The sequence below is a fragment of the Lipophrys pholis genome (genome assembly GCF_963383615.2).
Source record: "Lipophrys pholis genome assembly, chromosome: 9".
Taxonomy (NCBI): domain Eukaryota; kingdom Metazoa; phylum Chordata; class Actinopteri; order Blenniiformes; family Blenniidae; genus Lipophrys; species Lipophrys pholis.
The window spans coordinates 18071917-18092078 of NC_137639.1; the positions used below are offsets into that span (position 1 = coordinate 18071917).

A 20162-nucleotide genomic window follows, 5' to 3' on the forward strand; every position below is an offset into this window, starting at 1 on the left:
ATAACAAAAAAAACAGTGTCTCAATAGCTTGTCCTGTGTTTGAGCATCAATTACAGTTTGACAACGTCTCCTGCTGTTCACAAGTTGACTTCTCGTCTGCTGAGGCATGGCGTCTCACTCGGCTTGAAGGGCGGCCCCGAGGTCATCGAGGTTCTCTGTGGAGTTACGAGCCTCTGGTAGTCTGTGATACAGAGGTTTTCTTCAGGTCTGGAGCAAGGGCAGACCGCTCCGTTTGAGGCATCCCAGTCTCCAGCAGCTAATGATGCAACCTTAATGAGCTGGAACGTTGTCGGAATTAGGCCTGCGCTGCTCATGCAGAGCACAATGACTGGATTAATGATGTTGTTCAGGTAGTTTGGGTTTGTCAATGCACAATTCATAACGTAGGGCAGGTCTGTATTTACTCGACACTCCTGCGCTCACTGTCACACCACCACTTCCAAATGATCATCTGGTGACAACAGTGGCTGGTGCATGTCGTTCTCCCTTGACGTCTCCAATATCATTGGCGGCCATCATTTCTTCTTGTGAATCGACTGAATATCTTCAACGGTTGCTGAGGCCAGCTGACGTTAAAAGGCAGGGTACACAGTGTTCACAGGGCAAACTGAGATGACCACGCACACGCACACACACACACACACACACACACACACACGACAATTTAGGCCTGGTGTCTTACATTTACAGGTAATTAAATAATCAGTTATCCTCAAACACATTGTTTTGTACTGTAGGGAGTGTGCTGTCCTGGGCTTGATGATCCAGAGAGGAGATGATCCCCACTATCCAGTGCTGGCACCTTGGTATATGGACATCAATGTCACATCCAACTTTCTTCACAATTGACAACACAATCACCCTTAATTTAGGCTTTTTTTTTTTTTTTTTTTCATGTCCCTGAGCCAGGTAATATCAGGAAACTAGAGTACCTGGGGGCGGGGGGAGCACATACACAGGAAGAACATTTAAACTCCTCTCACAAGTCTGAGTCTGCCATGCCTTTCTGTGTGGAGATTTCGTGTTTACCTTGTGCATGCATGAGTTTCTGTGAGTACTTCCGTTTCCTTGCACAGTCTCGGATTTGCGTCCAAGAATAACTTGGGATCCTAACTTGCGTGTGTGACAATGGCCATCGATCAGTCTGTGTGTGTGCCCTCTCACCCATTGTCAGGTGGGAATCTATCTATCTATCTATCTATCTATCTATCTATCCTCCAACAGTCATATAATTTCCATACCTGGGTTGCAGTGCCACCTTGTGGTGAACTGAATTATTAAACTGAAGCTTCAGTCCTGAAGCGCACTAGTTTGAATATGGCTCTATCGATTTTATTTAGATGTAAACAAATTTCAACCCTCAATCAAGCGCTTTTTTTTTTTTTTTTTATCGGCCCAGGTGGGCTCACGTTGTTGAAATGTGTGTTGAACACCCCGCGCGCTGCGACGTGCCCGTGACGTCACGGAGCGCAGGTGTGGCACGAGAACAGGTAAACGAAAGAGGCAGGTCGGCCTGCACGGTGACGCTACTGGGGTTGTTTTGTTTCCCGAGCTGAAAAGTGTTTGTGCGTCAGGAAGGAGGCGAGCGTCGGTGGTTTTGTTTGTTTTGAGGAAGGAAGTTTCTCAGAGGAAGAAAAGAAAAAAAAAAAAGCAATGAGAGGACTATAATTATCTCCCACTCGCGCTCTTTGCTCCCCCTTTTCTTTTTTTTTTTTTGTTCCTTACCACCGGACGGGACGGTCAGCTTGAGGAGGGCGGCTCTGGAAACATGGAGGGATCGCAGTGAATGAAAGGAAACCGTAATAGAACGGCGCATTGACTTGTTTGGATCAGTTTAGTAGTGGATCGATATTTATGCGGCTCGGGGCCCCCCTGCACTGTTCCTGGTGAAGGTTTAGGTGAGTAGGCCCCACACATTGCTGCTTTCATTTAGCTCACGAGACAAAGACTCAGTGATAACGACCTGGATTTAAATTTTTTTTTTTTTTAAATTATCTCTATATCTAACAAATACAACCTAAATTAACATCAGCGACGCCCAACAAACAGGAAACTGGTGTTAGTGTAGCCACTGGGTTAAAAAAAACAAACAGTTTATTCTGGTGGTTTTTTTCTAATGTACTCACAGTGTTTGATTATATATCAAATAATCTCAATTAAGCAGCGAGTCATTCGTCCCTTTATTAAATAGTAGTTATGATTAACCTGTTTTAGGGAAAGTGACTATAATGCTGGTCATTTCTACTAACTAGACTAGAATGGACAAAATAACAGACCGATACTGCATGTTTAGCAGCTCCACAATGTAAAATCTAAAACGATTAAGAAAATCCTCTCCCTTCTCAACTTGAATGAAACTAATCGAAGATGCTAATTATGAAAGTTGTCGTCCTTACTTAATTCAATTTAGCAAAAAATAGACGTATAGTTAAGACTAATGATAATAACTTAAAGGCACATATGACCTACAAAATGAAAATACATGCCGCGTTTACATTGCATTCCTCATGATAATCTAACGTGCATCTAACTTTAAATGTGATAATACGGTTTGTTTTCTTGTATTTTCCTCAGTGTGCACGTCATACTGTGGATCAGAAGTGTGTGAGATAGAAAAGCATTGTACACCTCAGTCTAGTGAGCAATCTTTCATTTCTGAGAAATTTGAAAGCTATTATATATGTTTAACCCTCCTTATTATAAAAAAGGTCATTGAGAAAGTGGTATGACTTCTTGACACACCGCAAACATACGGACACTTTGCATAGTTATTAAATTGTATGAGTAAACTTTCTGAATTCCCAAATATTAAAAACAAGTGGATCTTGTTATCCGTTTAATTGATTCCTTATGATTATCTCAAAGCTAAAATAAGCTGTTTTAATAATTAGTTAGTAGCAATGCTTTTTTCCTGCCATATATGAACAAGAACATTGAAATGCACTTTTTTAAAAACATACAAATGTGTCCGTAAACAATGAAGCTCATCATTACAAATAATGAGATGTTGAATAACAATAAATACTCCAATAACAATAAAAACTCCAAGCATAAATGAAAATGTTACGTGGTGTTTCCAAAGTGGCCGAAAAACCACAATGCTGCTTAATAATTACAAACGTGCAACATCACCGCCACAGTATGGAGGGGAAATAATACAGTAAGACTGTCAGAAGGACCACAGAAATGTGAAAAAGCAGACGTACAATGACCAAAACAAGATTGAATTAGCTCAAAAGAGAAGAGAGGTGACCACAAGAGATACAAAATCTGTAGAAAGTGGCTTAAAATATCCCAAAATACAAAAGAAAAAACACTAATCGATGAATTTACAGTCGTCAGAATAAGATGTAAATGATGGTAAAATGACTCCAAAGTGACTGGAGTGATAAAGAGCTGCATGAGGTATTGTTTCAGTTTGAATGTTTAGCTTTTATTGAAGCTTTTTATGGGTCTTTTTATAGCCAGAGGACTGTTGACTCATTATTTGTCTCCAGCTACAAAAGGCTCAGATTGTATTCATATCTGCATATTTAAAGTTGAAGTTTAGTTTCGCGTTCAATAAAATCGTCCCTATTTAATTCCAGTTTATGTACTACCACTCTTACACATTCCAATTGAACATGTAATTAAACAATGGGTGCTATTATATCGAAAGTCATGCTGACTATGCAGAAATGTATAAGCATCATGTGGTAATAAGCGGGAGTGGGATTGCACTCTGTGCTCTGCAGGACAGCAGCAGCGATGGGGGACATCGACCTGGAGCAGCAGGAGCCGTTCCCCGTGGACCGGGACGTGAGGCCGGTGAAGGGCGGACGCGACCAGACGGACGGGGACGGGGACGGGGACGGGACCAGGGGTTGCTGCGAGAAGTTCCAGGAAGCAGTGTCCAAATGGATGCTTCCAGAAGACTCTCGCGGCTCATACCTGGCACGCACCAACTGCTGCCCGCCCCCGATCTTCATCATCCTCATCAGTATTGCCGAGGTTCCTCCCCTCCTGCAACACAAACACACACACACACACACACACACACACACACACACACACACACACACACACACACACACACACACACACACACACACACACACACACACACACACACACACACACACACACACACACACACACACACACACACACACACACACTGCCAGAGTGCTGGGGCAGTTGGTATAGATTCTGGGGGCTAATTATAAATCCTGGAGCCTACATTGTGCATATGTGCTGCTGTGGTGTTAATTACTGTATAGATTTACTGTAATTGTATTTAGAAGGGCAGATTTTGAAGGGAAGTTAGACAAGACTGGATGCCATATTGACATGTTGGGAAACAAGTAATCGTTTCTGGATTGTTGGTACCTGCGGTATGTTAGAAAGCACGAGGCTTTCACTGACCCCGGAGCAGTTCTTGCACCGCCGTGAATGCACGTTTGTTTTTGTCTTATTTGGCTGGCGCTTCCTCCTCCTCCTGAATGTCCCGATTCATGGAGCGCGATGGCTACCAGTCGGCTGCAGGGCACGGCGTCAAAGAAAATAGGAGGGTTTTCTTTATGAGCAGCAGCTTTGGGTTAGACCGAGTACAGATGATCCTCAGGACTGGTGGGAGACGCTTTCCCCTGAGTGTGCAAACGGAAAGACGGCATGCCTTTTAACTCTAAATAAACTACATGCGGTGGAATGCGGTGGATCAGCGAGCGATTTGTTGCAATAGCAAAAAAAAAAAAAAGAGGAGGGAGGGATGGAGGGGGTGAAAAGGCCGTGGTCTCATTTCCTCCCAGAACTGTGGGTTGAAAGTGTTTCCATGATGCCCTTTAATCCAACTTAAAGATAAACCCAGCAGGAATGCGTTGAGGATTGTTCCTCGTGAAGGAAGAAGAAGGATGTCCAGTTGTGGTTCAGTCGTCACAAGACTGATGATCGGCTGTTTAAAAGCAAAAAAGGCCGCTTCAGTTTATGTGGGAAATAAAAAGACTGGACTTGTGTGTCACACACGGCCCAGCAGTAGACTAACAGCCACGACGCTCTGTTCAGCAAACATTAGGATAAAAAGTTAATGCGGTATTATAATTTAATGTCCTGGAGTTTAGTTTGACCTTCTTTTAGTTTGTATTAACTAGTATATTTTCTCCTGGAGGCTGCTGTGTATGTTGATTATTATTATTACAACAAAGTCATAATACCAGAAAAACCTCGGCTTCATAACTGGGGGAGAAAACTGCACAATTATTTCTTTTTTTTTTTTTTTTTAAGAAATCTTGCAAGACAGAAGTAATCTGAGGGTAAAACTATTATTTGTTTATGAAAACGTAATAAGAAAAAAAAAAGTGAACGTAGACAAATTCTAATGATAAAATAAGCTTCCATAAATACAACTGTTACAACAATTGCAGGCTGTATAAACAGACTTGCCATGTTTGAAATGATCTTTTCATTAAACAGGTGATAATTTCATTTAACCAACATAAAGTTCACACAGTAAATCCCTACATAGTACTTTGAAAGGATATAAAAAAAAAAAAACTACTTGGTGTTTCTTTTAATACACATTATTTAATTATATTCCTGTCAAGTTGAAAATGTTGTATATAGTATTTGAAACAGTTTAATGTTTTCTTCATAGTGCTAATATTAAGTGGACAGTTTTTTGGGCTGCGACCTGACAAATCCTGACAGATATTTTTCTTTACTGAGACACTCCGTAGGGGCGGCCCGGTGGAGCAGTGGTTTAACCCTCCCACTTCCCAGCAGCCACATTCCCTCTCGGAGCTTCAGCTTGTAATCTTGAGTCGTGTGGGTTCCCTGCAGTTTCCTCCCACAGTCCAACAACAAGCTTCAGAGGTGAAGTGGTGACACTAAAATTGCCCCGTAGACGTGTGGCGGTCCGTCTCTCCGCGTTCGCCCTGTGATGGACTGATGACTTGTCCGGGGTGCTTCCTGCCTCCACCCACACCCTCCTGGGATTAGAACCAACACCCAGTGATCCTGAGCTTGAAAACATTGTATGGAAGATGGATGGATGGATAGTTCCTCCCTGTGGGAAGTCATTTATTCCAATCTTTGTTAAAGTACTTTTGCAGCCTAAAGGTAAATATCAATAAAGAAGACATTCATAACAGAAAACTATTGAATAAAAAAACTCTCCATGCAGAAGAGTTTAGCAGTTCATTTTCATCCGTTGGCTCAACAAATTCACCTTCCACAGGCACAAGCTGCGCTGTCTTGTCGTCTACATAACATTTTACAAAAGTTATCTGACCGGAAACCAAGAAATTATTGTGAAACTGAGCAGGAAAGGCAAGTTTGTACCAGCAATGTGGAGAAGTAAAGACCCTAGATTTAAGTAAGGAAACGTAAACATGCTGTGATTTCTGAAGTCACAGCAGGAAGTTTGGCTCCACCCAACACTGTTGATGATTTTTAAAAATTTTTTTCCATATAACCGTTTTACTTCTTCTGATTTTATAGCTGTAAAATCATCATGACATGTACGTGTTCACAAAAATATAGCTAGTGGGTTAAACTCCCAGCACTTTGACCTGCAGGCTGCTCGTCTCGGCGTGAGACGTCCTGTGTTCACAGCTGTGTCGGATCGAGCTTTTCCCCACAATGCATTTTCCAACAGATTCCAAACATTTTTCATTTTTTGAATTTATCCGACTTCCTAATTTCTGCCCGGGACTTGCTGTTGTCGAACCAGCTGGCGGTGTTCATCTACTACGCGGTGTGGAAGCCTCAGAAGCAGTGGGTGACCCTGGAGGACGGCATCTGGACGAGCCGTCTGACCTACAAGCCCGAGTGCCGGCAGGAGGCGTGGCGCTTCATCTCCTACATGTTTGTCCACGCCGGGTAAGAGTGGGCCGAGTTCTAAGAAAGCCTCAGCTGAGGGTCGGTTGGGTGCAGCCGCTCAGTTCTGCGGTTGCATTGCTTCACGTTGGGCTTTCAACGGAAGCAACGGTGGGATTGGTCAATTAGATTCTTCCAAAAAGAGACACGGCGCTCTAGATAACAGGCTTAGGGTTTTTTTTGTTTGTTTTTTTATGACAAAACTGAATGGCTTCAAATGTGTTTAACGATCTCTTACTTTCTGCAATCATAACCAACCTAATATTTACATTAAGTTACTCAAAGGTCCCATTAATCATCATTTCAATCCTAATTGATCTTGTTCTGTTAAACCAAACCAAAGAATTGATCTGCGAAAACAGCTTCGACAGTGACGTCCACTTTGTTTTCAGTCGGGCTCCAAGGGATTTCTAAATATTTACTTGGAGGTCGCGTGACTTCCTGGTACAGCTGTTCAAGCACTCCAAATGCACGCATAAACACATGCATAAAAAAAAACAAAAAAACAAACAACGCAAGCATCATGAGTACTCAGGAAGACGGCCTCAGTAAAAGGAACCAGCGGCCGCAATCTCCAGCCAATAGAAACTATAAAACACCCAACAGGATATTTTCTGAAAGGATAAGACTGATGACACTCTGCTTCCTTATTGTCACTGAAGCATTAGTACAATAATGCTGAATTCTGGTTAACAACACATTCGTATTTATAGCGATGATGAAATCTTCTGTGTTATTCTGCCCGTGTCGTATTTGTTATTAACTGCAGTATCCCGTTGTTTTAGAACTATGTCAGTCTTCATGTCTAAACCAATAGAAATATATTAATATATTTGAACAGAAATATAGAAGCATTTGTCACAAGTGCTTCTTTCCGTTTTGTTTTTTTTCCCAGTGTGGAGCACATCTTAGGAAACCTGTTCATGCAGCTGCTGCTGGGCATCCCCCTCGAGCTGGTCCACAAAGGCTTTGAGGTGGGGATGGTTTACATGGCCGGCGTCCTCGCAGGTGAGCAGCAGCTGTCTTGTATGAATGTCTCCGATGAATCCAGAGAGTCTCCAGATTTGACCTCAGTTCGTTTTTTTTTTTTGTTTTTTTTAAATTCAGTTTTTGTTTAGTTGGCCTGAGTGATGAAGCAGAGTTTTTTTTTGTTTTTTTTTAATCCTCCAGGCTCGTTGGCCAGTTCGATCTTTGATCCTCTCAGCGCCTTGGTGGGGGCTTCTGGAGGAGTTTACGCCCTGATTGGAGGGTATTTGATGAATGCAGTGGTGGTGAGTTTTACAAGCAGAGCAAAAGAAAGCCCTCATTGACTTTATACGTGAGAAGGTGTAATAACATGCTGTCATTTTCCTCACCATTAGAATGTTTTTCTATGATTTGGCCAGAACAAGTTATTATTGTAGACTGGTCGTTTTAGTCACTTTTTAAAATGGTGAACAAACGCATCCATCAAATGTAAAGCAGAATTAGAAACCACCCTCACGTGCACGACGAGTCATCAGATACTTGATGCACTAAAGAGGGAATCACACAGAAAACGTTTTGCAGTTATTTATCATAAATGTGGGGGTAAATAAATCATTTACTCGTATGTTAATTTCTGATCATGGGCTCTTTATGAAGAGAAATTCTGATTCTTTCTATCCGCAGAATTTCCGAGAGATGATTCCCGTCCTCGGAGTGTTTCGAATTCTCGCCATCTTGATTATTGGTACGTTCCACGTTGTGATTTCTTCCCCTTGTTTTTTTTTTTTTCAAGTGCAAAAGAGGCAGACCGTCACCTTCAGTCTTCCTAACATACTTTGTTTTTCCAGTCGGGACAGATTTTGGATTTGCCTTCTACAGAAGATTCATTGCTGAAGATGCTGGGATGAGGGTATGAGCTCGCCTCCTCCGTACACTAGAGGAACGATACAAACAGGCAGTGGCCGCTGGTGGGAAATTTCTTAGCCGGTGCTTTTCATTATTATTCGATTTCAGCCATTGCTAACTTAAATTACATACAGTGCGCTTATAAAGCACATTACAACAATCTCGCCTTGTTTTTAGATCGAGAGAGGCCCCCCAGTGGTGGAAACCATTGGACGTTTAAACAGCTAGTGAATAGAGAGCACTTATTAAGACTCTTTTATTAACATACTTGGAAACAGAACACAAGCAAGATGCTTCATTAGTCCCTTTTAGAAAACAAATGTGTTTTGGGGCCTGGTTTAATTGAAATGACTTTTAAGTCAGAGTTTAGGAAAAAAACTAAAGGAATGCCGGGTAAATATGAGCATGTCTAAACATTTATCAACACGAGCAAACCTGGACACATTTGCCAAATTCTCAACACATCTCTGGTTGGGTGCATTTGAAAATAACTATGACGGAGAACGTTGAACCTGACCCGCAGCTTCTTCAGCCAAAGTTCTCCTTTCAAACGAGTAAATTAGAAGTGAATAATCAGAGACTCGCCGCTGGTTGTCTCATAGAAACACGCAGGAACAAAAGAACAAACCAAAATGGATTTTAACCCAATCACTGAGCATTTTCATATTCATATATTTCATTTAAAAAAAATGTAATCTTTGCTTCCACCAGGCGGGGCCCCGGCGCCCTCTATTGGCCAGCTGCGACTGCAAACAGGTTCTGTTTTGAACATTTCCTGATAAAACAAGGAGGTAGCGATAACGCGGCTCACCAGTCACACGCTGGCATAGTTTGCTAAATTCTTTATTTGCTTGTGGCTCCAGACCAGTCGAGTCGCTCCTGTCAGGACTTGACTGTTCCTGCAGTACTTCCTTCTGCGATCCGTTTGACATTAAAGACTTGGATGAATTATCACATGCTGAAACTCTTAAACCAACATCGACAGAGGGGGACTCTCCTCCATAGATTTAGTTTTCATGATCCAAACAACTCAAAGAGGGCTTTATCTTCAATAAGCTCATTTATCTCGGTTCTTTATTCGGCTGTGGAACTGGTCCTGTGGGTTTGAGTCACATTTCAGAAAGGTCAAATAGGAATCTCACAGTGTCTGTGTTGCTTTCTATTGGCCCTGTTGCCTGAACGTCGTTCCTTTACTCTCTTCAGGTGTCTTTTGTGGCTCATTTTGGAGGGATCGTGGCCGGGATGACCATCGGCTACGTCTTCTTCAGTGATTATGACAAGAAGCTGCTCAAAGACCCTCGTTTCTGGTTCTGTATAGTGGGTTTTATCGTCTTCATTCTATTCGCTGTGCTCTTCAACATCTTCCTGTCTCCAGCACCATAGTGCCACAAAGCAGTGATTTAATGTCTTTTTTTAACCTTTACTTTGTGTCACTCAGGGGTTTTTACTGATGTACTTTAGAGCAACGAGGCCCTTTATAATTGTTGTATGTGTGCTTGTGTTTTTTTAATCAATCATATTTTTTCATCTTTTGTTTTTAGAACTGAATGTGTTAGTCTGAGCGAAAGAGCTCCACCTGCTGTTTATTTGTAGCATTACTGACATTTTAGACCAAAAAAAATGTGGCTTAGAAAGTCGACAACTTTCCATCACTGATATCTTTCTGTATCTCGAATTAACTGTTGCTTTATGTGTTTGTAACATGTCATGCTTGTCATGATGATCAGGACGTTTTTGAGCACGGGTTGTATTTTGTGTCATTTCCTTGGATTGAACGTGAAGTTCGTTTTTTATTTGTAACCTTTCAAATGGAGGACTTCCATTCTTCACAGAATGTGCCTTTGAATACAGTGAAATCACACGCTAGTTCGAAACACTACATGTTTGATTCAAAGACGTTGAGTCACATTTTTTGTCATCGCACGAATGAAAGAGTTACAGAGCAGAAGGAGGGAAGATAATTTCCGCGACAGAGCTGCTTTACTGTGAGGACTTGGCTTCATGCTTAGTAACCGCTTCAGTTCACTAGGATGAAGCAGCATTTGGAGACGATAATGGTATTGGCTATTATCGATCATAGTTGATAATGTTTTGACTGGAAATTGTTAATCGTACTGTGTTATTAAATATGAATTGTAGACAAAACGGTAAAGGGTACTACTTTTATTCCAGATTTAATACAACACTATTTGAGGAATTGAGTGTAATTTATCTAAGATTACAAGGAAACAATCTCCATTAACCAAAGAGAGACGTCCCGTTTTTGGTTTTGCATTTCTTCTATTTATTTTCAATAAATGTGAAGACTATTGTATATCTGATCTTTTTAATGTGTTTTTCGAAAAATGCTTTCTGGACTCCTGACGAATTTATATAATATTACCACTGACTGAATTGGTAATTCAGTCAGTGGAATTACGGATTTAATTTTAAATGTGTGGCACCAACTGTTTTTGATGTTTTGAAAAAGTTCCATACCTTTCGAAACTTCCATCAGCAGGCAGCTACAATTGGCTTTTTGGCCTCAGCTCTCAAACATGAATAAAAAAAATTAAAAAAGCCCTTTGTATTTGTGCCTAAGAATGTCCTTAAGCATCTTGTTTGAAATAAGGCAATCTGCAAGACACCACTTCTGTCTTAATTTTCCTTTGAATTGTGTCATTTCTCGTGAAAGGAAATAAAATAGTGGCGTGTAGATTAAAAGGTGCTTTTCCCAGCAAAATAATTTGGGAACATTTGGTTCCCAAATTAGAAAAAGGAAATGTAAAGTTACAAAACAACGAGGAGTGCTGTTAGACATGAGGTCACAAAACATCCTGATCCCACTGAATGTAAACATAGGTGGCGCTTAAGTGCAAATGGACTGCCATGATGGGGGGGGCAACGACTGTTGTCCTTTCCTATACGTTATGTGACCTCCTTTACCATTAATGTGCTTTTACCAGACTGGTTTGAATCGATGTTGTTGTACTGGGCACATAGAGAGATTCCAGGCCTGCAGGCCAGAGGTAAAAAGTTCAGTTTGGGGTTGTTTTGATGTATGCAAGGGGTCGTGTGTGTGTGTGTGTGTGTGTGTGTGTGTGTGTGTGTGTGTGTGTGTGTGTGTGTGTGTGTGTGTGTGTGTGTGTGTGTGTGTGTGTGTGTGTGTGTGTGTGTGTGTGTGTGTGTGTGTGTGTGTGTGTGTGTGTGTGTGTGTGTGTGTGTGTGTGTGTGTGTGTGTGTGTGTGTGTGTGTGTGTGTGTGTGCGACTTCCTACCCTTCAGATAAGACCAACAGTCGCATCTGTGATTCTCCTAACATTCAATAAACATTTGGAAAGTTAAGCAGCTACTTGCGGCACATGTCGTGGGTTCTAGTCCAGAGTTGTGCCAGGTTCATGTTCTAAACACTATGCTGTCTGAGATCTGCTAGATCGCATGGATCCAACCAGAGATCCCTCTGTTTTATGTTAATCATGTGATAAATTATATGATGGTGGGATTTTGAAAGTCTTCAAATTTTCTTTCATGAAGCCACATTTTTGTGATTTTTCTTTTACAGATGTTTTTCTTGCAGGTTTTCTGAGTTTAGGCTATTTATTTGTGATCGTCTGTGCATATTCTAATTCATCCTGACAGAAGGCATCTCGAAGCTCGTGTCAACTGGACCTGATCTTACCTGAGCTTCCCACTATCGAGTCAGAGCAGCCGGTGGAGTCAAGGGAACAGCATGTTTATACAATAACCACTCCTGTTTCCAATCAAACAAAGTAGTTGAGAATTGACCCTCCAGCTGTTTTTACAGCCTTTTGACGCCCCTATGTAAACCTTTTTAAGATCTGTTGCTGGCAACATGTGGCTATTTACTATAATAATAATTTTACAATTTTTTGTAACTGTCTGGCAGAAAAAAGTCTCAGGTGGGAAAATCTGTTAGTTTGTCAAATCTGGCTTCTTCCCACAATCCAAAGACACGCTTGATAGATGTATTGTTGACTGTCGATTTGAATGATTGTCTCTCTTTGTTAACCCTCTGATGGCCTGGTGATCGCTCCTTGGTGCACTGGTGTCTTTAACCCTGTGTTATCTGAGAAACGCTCCAGAAAACAAAAACAAAAATCCTCCATGGGGATTCATAAAGTATGCATTCTTCTTCTTCTTCTTCTTCTTCTTCCTGTGACCCTGTAGATCATGGATTTATCGATCAGTAAGAAGTCTCACTTTATACACGTGATGTATTTTCTGTATTCTATTTGAATAAAATGTTGATCGGTCACATTTTGCATTGCGTGCATTGTTTCGTATGAGGAACGTGAACGCATGTGAAGCTGAAATGTCGTGACGAACGCCCGATGACACATTTATCACACATGCATGAGTTTGGCAAGCTGGCGACCAGCAACCGACCGTCATGCTAAATCATTCCGATGGATTTCTTCTAAATGGGATAAAATAATGCGAGAAGTGCATGAGAACTTAATTACATGTGGGGAGGAGCAGTCGAGTATGAAATCGGACACGATGACTCATTGATTGCTTCGCTATAGCTGAAAACTATTGACCGAACGAGTCCTATGTGGACGTCTGAGCGGTATCGATGGGTGTAGGAACTCGCCCGCAGTATCTGTATTTCCGTTGCTTCATCGGGACATATAGAGCAAACGCAGTCGAGTTGTTCAGTGCTATCGGGATTTGAAGCAGGCGGTCAGTGCCTGCAAAGCATCTATATGAAAACAGCTTGGTTGTTTACGGCCATATTGATGCTGGTACCCGCTTTCACTTGCCAAGCGTAACTGCATTCATCTACATTTCCCATATGTGCCGTCGCCCGCGTGAGTTCTTTTAGTTTCGAAAAGGTCAGAATACTTCAAACATGTCATCGTCTCGAATGAAATGGAGCCCTGGCCTGTAAAATTTAAGATCAATGGACGCGGTATAAGGGATGACAGTCCATGATCTAAATGTATCGGTGAATCCGTCGGTATTGACTTCCTCTGGTTGGAGTAGAGTTGGCAACCTTCCCTCTGAGGTTCAGTCGTTCCCACTTTGTTTCGGGCCACACTGCAACAGAGGCGGGTCACAGAAGTTTAGGTGATGAGCTGGGATTCGCGGAGGGGACTAACGATTTTTTTAAACTTTTTTGGTGACCGTGTCAGGGCTGCATGACCCGAGGAGATTTAAGTCACCACCGGCAGTCCATCCATGCCGCTGCGAGGTAACGGGACTCTGCTCTGCCTTTTAAGGATGTTGTTTGCTAAAGAACTTAAAGTATCTATCGAATTTTCTGTCCTCTTTAATCGCATATTTCTGCAAATATGTGACACGGAGCAATTTCACATCACACGTTTTCTTCTTCTTGAGACTGCTCCAGTTTTTTGCCTGAGAGGTATTCACACTTTATTGCTGCGATGCAGAACTATTATATTTAAACCAAAATTCAACTAATATTCTTTTCTATGCATTTCTCTGTAGAAATATGCTTGTATTACTACCGAATTGATATCTAATGTCTTACACGATAAGCTCTTTTCAATTTTGCACTGTTTCTTGGACTCAATGTCTTTGTCCGTGACCTATTTCCAGTCATAATGGCGGAGTGAAGATGGGCGACTGGAACTTCCTTGGGGGAATATTGGAAGAGGTGCATATCCATTCTACCATGGTGGGGAAGATCTGGCTCACCATCCTGTTCATCTTCCGGATGCTGGTCCTCGGAGTGGCGGCCGAGGACGTGTGGAACGACGAGCAGGCCGAGTTCATATGCAACACCGAGCAGCCGGGGTGCCGGAACGTGTGCTACGACCTGGCGTTCCCCATCTCCCTCATCCGCTACTGGGTGCTGCAGGTCATTTTCGTGTCGTCGCCCTCACTGGTGTACATGGGCCACGCTCTCTACAGGCTGCGGGCGTTGGAGAAGGAGCGGCAGAAGAAGAAAGCTCTGCTGCGGAGGGAGCTGGAGCTGGTGGACGTGGAGCTGGCCGACGCCAGGAAGAGGATCGAGCGGGAGATGAAGCAACTGGACCAGGGAAGGGTCAACAAAGCGCCTCTGAGGGGCTCTCTGCTGCGGACGTACGTGGCTCACATTGTCACCCGCTCTTTTGTGGAGGTGGCCTTCATGACGGGACAATACCTCATCTACGGCTTCCACCTCTACCCGCTCTTCAAGTGTGAGCGGGATCCTTGTCCCAACGCCGTGGACTGTTACATCTCCAGGCCGACCGAGAAGAGCGTCTTCATGGTGTTCATGCAATGCATCGCAGCGATCTCTCTCTCCCTCAACCTCCTGGAGATCACGCATCTGGGCTACAAGAAGATCAAAAAGGGCATTTTGGACTTCTATCCTCATCTGAGAGATGACAGGGATGAGCTTGAGGACTATTATCTGAATAAACACAAAAAGGAATCGATGGTGCCGATGTGCGCCGGCGCGTCTCGGAAGGCAACCATGATCTCCGTACCCCACGACTACAACCTCTTGATGGAGAGGGTGCAGGGAACGACGATGTACCCAAATCTCGTCCCTCCGTCAACTTTCCTCCTCCATCAGAACCAAGTGGCCCCTCCGCAGGATTTGGATGGCTCCAGATGTTCAGCGCAAAGTCCTCCAGCGTGTAACTGCAGCTCAGCGACCAATGAGCCCTGCTCCCCGGGCTGCGACTCACTCATCAACAAATCCAAGCAGGAGGCTGCAGACCTATTGCATCTTCCCCAAAATGGTAAGGAGGATGAGGGGGCAAAAAGAGGGTGTGCAGACTCCCCTAAGTGCCCGCAGAAGGCGGCGCATGCCTCCTCTTTTCCCACGCTGCCCGTGAGCGCATCCAGGAGGCCGTGGAGGGCCCACGGCTCATTAAAATGCTCCACGGTGCCGGAGGGCAAGAGCTCTGACACGGATTCATACAGAGGCACAAAGGACAGCGGCGGTACTCAGGCGCAGTCGAAACCAAATGCCCAGCATCCGAGCAGACCCTCCACCCCGGAGTCCCTGGACGACTCCAGCTCAGGATCCAGACACAACCTGAGGTCGCCCTCCTCCAACTGCAAAGGATCCGTGACGAGTACCACGAGCAGCAAGCGAGCGCCAGACCTGCACATATAAACCTGCAGGGATTCCTGTCTGACTTTACCTCTTTCACGCCGATCTTATGAATAGAAAACTGGTGAGTTTGGTAGCGTTTCTTAAAACATGTTTATAATTGAATAGGTTGGCTTATTCAAAAGGCAGGCCCCGTGTTCATTTTGAATTGTTTCCTCGGCTTATTTCAAAGCATACCGTTCTGAATAACTTCCCGTGTGTTTATCAGATTTCTACCAGTTAAAATGTATAATTTGGATAATCAAGTAAATACAAGAGGGCAAAAAAATGATTTATAATGACGGAAGGTTGAGGGAAAGATGGGCTAATAGATGTATGCTTGTGCCTGTTTTTGTGTGCAGATTTACTTGTGATTGTGACATCTGTTGTGTGTCAAGAATGTGGACTTGTATATTTGTACCATAGAAACCAGACTGGTGCTTCACTAAAACACAAAAAAATATTTTATTCTTTTCTCGATTTTTTTCCAACGCACGAGAGCTGTACTTACATTTTAAAATGTCTCATTTTGATGATGAAATCCTTCTATGTGTCTCCTTTGCATATCAGTGACCACAGCAGTAATCAACAATACTGGGTTTGTTTCATGTCGTGCTGGGTATTGTTTGATTGTTTGTTCATAATGAGCTGAATAAAATGGTGAAATGTGGATGAAAATCACGAGGTTTGCATTAACATATATGAATATCCTGTGTAAATTCCAAATAAAGGCATGTTTGATGCAGTTAGAAGTAGATTAATTCACAAAGTGAAGAAACTGACAAGATAATCCTGCTTCTTTATTTTACGAATGACTTTTATTTTTTTTGGGGGGGAGATTCACACATCTGCACTTTCCCTTTGGATTGAGGCCGGAAACCCCCCCCCCCCCAAAAAACCATACCGGGCCTCAAAAAATGTTAAGATGTACAAAGACACTTTCTGCTGTAAAACTTATTAAAGCCTCCATAAAAAAACAAACAAACAACAAAACCATACATATTTACATACATTCATGTACAGAATAAAATAGTTTCTCTTTAACGATTACACAAAACAGCAGCTCGGGCAATACAAACATAGTAGTTTTTATTTAAAGTGTCTTCAAATTCAAACAGTGGTAGCAATGTAAACAAAAAGCCTTCTCTTTTTCTTTTTTTTTTTAAAGCCAAACACCTTCGGCGATTACTTGGCTTTGCCTCCATCTTCGGTTGCGTTTTCATACCGCTGCAGCTGGAGAAAACCAAGGAGAACACACCCGTTAGTTGTGTTTCTAGATTTCAAAGATTACTCGCGTGTCGGCTGGAGAAATGCAAAATAAAAAAAGGACAAGGCAGAAAGTTCGATGGGAGAGAGCACGGTGGGAAAAACACCAACCACAAGAAAACCAGTGGCAGATCCCTCCTGACGGACAGCTCATTCCCAGTCAATGTATTTTTTTGGGGGGGGGTCTTTTAAACGGGCTCATTGTGTAACTTCACTCCTACAACAATGCTTCGTGCTGCGTTAAGACGGGAAGGAGTCATCGAGGAATTCTTGTGGTATTTTAATCAGCTAAGAACACATTAACAGTTTATGAAATGTGTAAAAAAGGAAAAAAACAGCTTCAGTGTGCAAATCAAAGATCTTGTGACTTTATAAAATGTAAAAATTGCATTAACTATTTACTTATTTCTTTTTCTTGAACTAGTTTTTGTAAGAGTGGCGGGTCGAGGCCGAGAGGTCAGCGATGCTACATTAATGCTTGTGAAATATCGTCAGCATCAAAGCCACACTTGTGGAGGGTGAAGAGATAAAAGTGGGCATGAAGGCTGCAAAATGTCACCAATAAAAGGACGCCTCGCTTAATATGGCATAATGTCAGAATATTTTTCAACTTATCCTGGCTTGGTACAAAGAGATCAAATCGTATGTGAATGTACATTTCTCACAATGTACTCATACATATTTGCATTAACAAAAAATACCAAACCAGAGCCGTCTGTGGACGACCGTAAATGGCTTCCTGTCCGACACACTTTGAATTGGCACCGGCGCAAGTAGACAAACACAGTGGCCACATCACGGTCAATCTTGATCAGATCAACCCCGACAAGTGTTGCTAATGAGAACTCGTGGTGACTTCTTGTTTTCCTTGTGGTTGACCTGCATGGTGAAGAACTGGTGCCCGTCAACCGTTTATATCGACACGCTTAACCCACCGCATCCATCTGATGAGCATCTGTTTACATTAGCGGCTGTGGGTAAGAGTTTGATTGTAGAGAGTGCTGTGGCTGTTGGATTTGCAGCATAAACACAGTTAAATAGCATGTTTCAATAAGTATTTTGATCGATCACGAGTTGTGCGATCATAGACTGTTATGGGTGCATCAGCCTGGAATTATTAACCTCATATAAATCAGGCCTGTCTTACAGTATTTCCTCCTCCAGGGTTTCTTGTCCGCTCTCCATTGAGATGGAGAAAACCAAAACAAACTCATCCACATATCCACGAGGTCTTGTTTCACCCCCGGACAATAAAAACACTGATGAGATAAAGACGTTTGCGTAAAAGCGCTGCGGAGACACTGCTCCCTCGTGGGTTGTGCTGGGAATAATCCGACGCACTAAAAAGCTAACCTTTGTTCTGAGGTCTTTGTTTTCCTCCATCAGATGTGCACACCTCTGCTTGAGGTCCATCACCTCCTGCTGCAGCGCCTCACTCTCCGCTGAAGCCCGGCCAACAGCCCCGATGTGCTGCTTCACATACCTTGGAAGGAGTCTGATTTAAGGAAACTGCATTTGGTGAATTTGAGGCAACAACATAGAATTTCTGCAGCCCCACACAGTCCAGTTAATACATTAAAGTTGTTGAGAAAGGATACTCCAGAGGATCGTCGGGCTTATCTGGTTGCTCATACAACGACAATAGAACTGAAAATGAGAAGGAAAAGCCAAGTTTTTAAGGGCGTCGTATCAAAGTTAATAGGCTATAAACAGCAGACGAGTTAAAAAGCCCCTATTGTTCAAGACATTACACATTCAGAACACTTCATATCGTTTTATGGTTGCTTGAAGTCCCATTGATATCATTTTGTGTTTCACTCTGCTAGTTTAACAACTCTCACAGATCCTTTTAATGGCACATCAGCTCTTTGGCATCATGTCGGGGCCTCATTCTGTTAACTTTATGTGTCTTTTTTCACCATTACTTCTGTTTGATTGCTTTCAGTTTATTATTTTCCCTGGGAAAGCACCACAGTATTAACCTTGTTTTATAATGTGTCTATGCCAGAGCTTAATGTTGTGTTAAAAGGCTTCAGAAATATCACGATATGTCTGGTTAATCCACCGGTTTGGGACATTTTGACTTGATCGTTCTGACATGTGCCTTTAAGTAATCAATATGTGAATCATACCACTGACAAGACTGTCAACAACACCAGCTTTCTCCAGATATCGCCGAAACTTTTCCCTCCTGGAGTCTGGGGCCTGTGTGGGGAACAGATAAGACTTTATATTATCATCAGATGCAAAAACACCTGAATTAAAGTGGATTTTAACGACGAATGGATAAGATCCCCCCCCTCCCCGGTTTAGCTAACGGTAGCTTAGCCACTTTGAATCGTTTATCCACAACACGAGAGTCAATCAAAACGAAAGTAAACACACTTACTCTCTGATGTGCCATTATACTTCAGGCTGCGATGCAAGCTGACTCCTGTTTTAACACGAATCGACTGTTTTCTGTGCCGAGTTTACGGTGGAAGAGTCTGGCGTGTTGAGGGTGGGAAAAGTTAACTTTCGTTTATCAACCTCCAATTGCTGGAGCCGGTGATTACTTCAGGTGCCCCTCGGATATATGAAGACGCTGCTGCTGCTGCTAATAATAATAATAAGATTAATAATAATAATAACACTGTAAACTGTAATCTGCTCATAGTACACTCAGTTAACAGATTGTTTATTGATGCCGATTGAATAAATGTGGTCAATAAAAGGTTGCCAAGTTTTGTTGAGGCTTTTCAAGTAACCCCGAATAGGGAATATAATCCTCTCCAGTTTGATGCAATATCAGATTCCATGCATCAATCCATCGCGTTACGTTTCGTGCATCGTAAAGTTGTTTGAAAACAATCATTTAAGACCGTTTCAGGCCACTTTTCACTCTGGTTATGAGTATTCCGTACATTGTACATTGGCCGTGAACACATCCATTACATTGTAATAGGTGGTTGTCTCCATCTGCTGGTGATATCGCATAACTACCTGCTTTTTTGAGGTCGATTATAACAGCCAGGATTAAATGTTTCTTCGAAAATTTTCATAAATCATACCAGTTTTGCGTTAAAGATAAACTCCCACGGTGAATTTAAAAAGCTGTAGTGACGGTGTTTGTTTGCGGAGGT

At 42.5% G+C, this 20162-nt stretch overlaps 3 protein-coding genes across 4 annotated transcripts; 2 read left to right on the top strand and 1 right to left on the bottom strand.

Moving 5' to 3' along the window:
- Window positions 1-1480: 1480 nt before the first annotated feature.
- rhbdl2 (rhomboid, veinlet-like 2) lies at window positions 1481-11302 on the top strand. 2 transcript variants are annotated; one of them, XR_013935621.1, is made up of 9 exons: window positions 1481-1898; window positions 3735-3990; window positions 6707-6855; window positions 7748-7860; window positions 8023-8123; window positions 8503-8563; window positions 8667-8728; window positions 9928-10327; window positions 10632-11264. XR_013935621.1 is itself a non-coding variant. In XM_080471575.1 (8 exons), the coding sequence occupies exons 2-8, from the start codon at window positions 3748-3750 to the stop codon at window positions 10105-10107; spliced, it is 909 nt and encodes a 302-aa protein (XP_080327701.1). In that variant the 5' UTR covers window positions 1481-1898; window positions 3735-3747; the 3' UTR covers window positions 10108-11302. The 2 variants fall into 2 exon arrangements, 1 of the variants encoding a protein (XP_080327701.1); XM_080471575.1 differs by having other exon boundaries at window positions 9928-11302.
- A 2562-nt stretch (window positions 11303-13864) lies between these two features.
- On the top strand, window positions 13865-15798 carry gja9a (gap junction protein alpha 9a; the record flags this gene model as incomplete). Its single annotated transcript, XM_080470838.1, has 2 exons — window positions 13865-13917; window positions 14286-15798. 2 exons carry the CDS (start codon window positions 13865-13867, stop codon window positions 15796-15798), a joined length of 1566 nt encoding a protein of 521 aa, XP_080326964.1.
- A 1123-nt stretch (window positions 15799-16921) lies between these two features.
- LOC308115072 (c-Myc-binding protein-like) lies at window positions 16922-19586 on the bottom strand. The gene is made up of 5 exons (XM_080472423.1): window positions 19430-19586; window positions 19173-19245; window positions 18639-18687; window positions 18394-18523; window positions 16922-17007 (listed from the first exon to the last, which is right to left on the bottom strand). Exons 1-5 carry the CDS (start codon window positions 19442-19444, stop codon window positions 16960-16962), a joined length of 315 nt encoding a protein of 104 aa, XP_080328549.1. The 5' UTR covers window positions 19445-19586; the 3' UTR covers window positions 16922-16959.
- Between the last annotated feature and the right edge of the window lie 576 nt (window positions 19587-20162).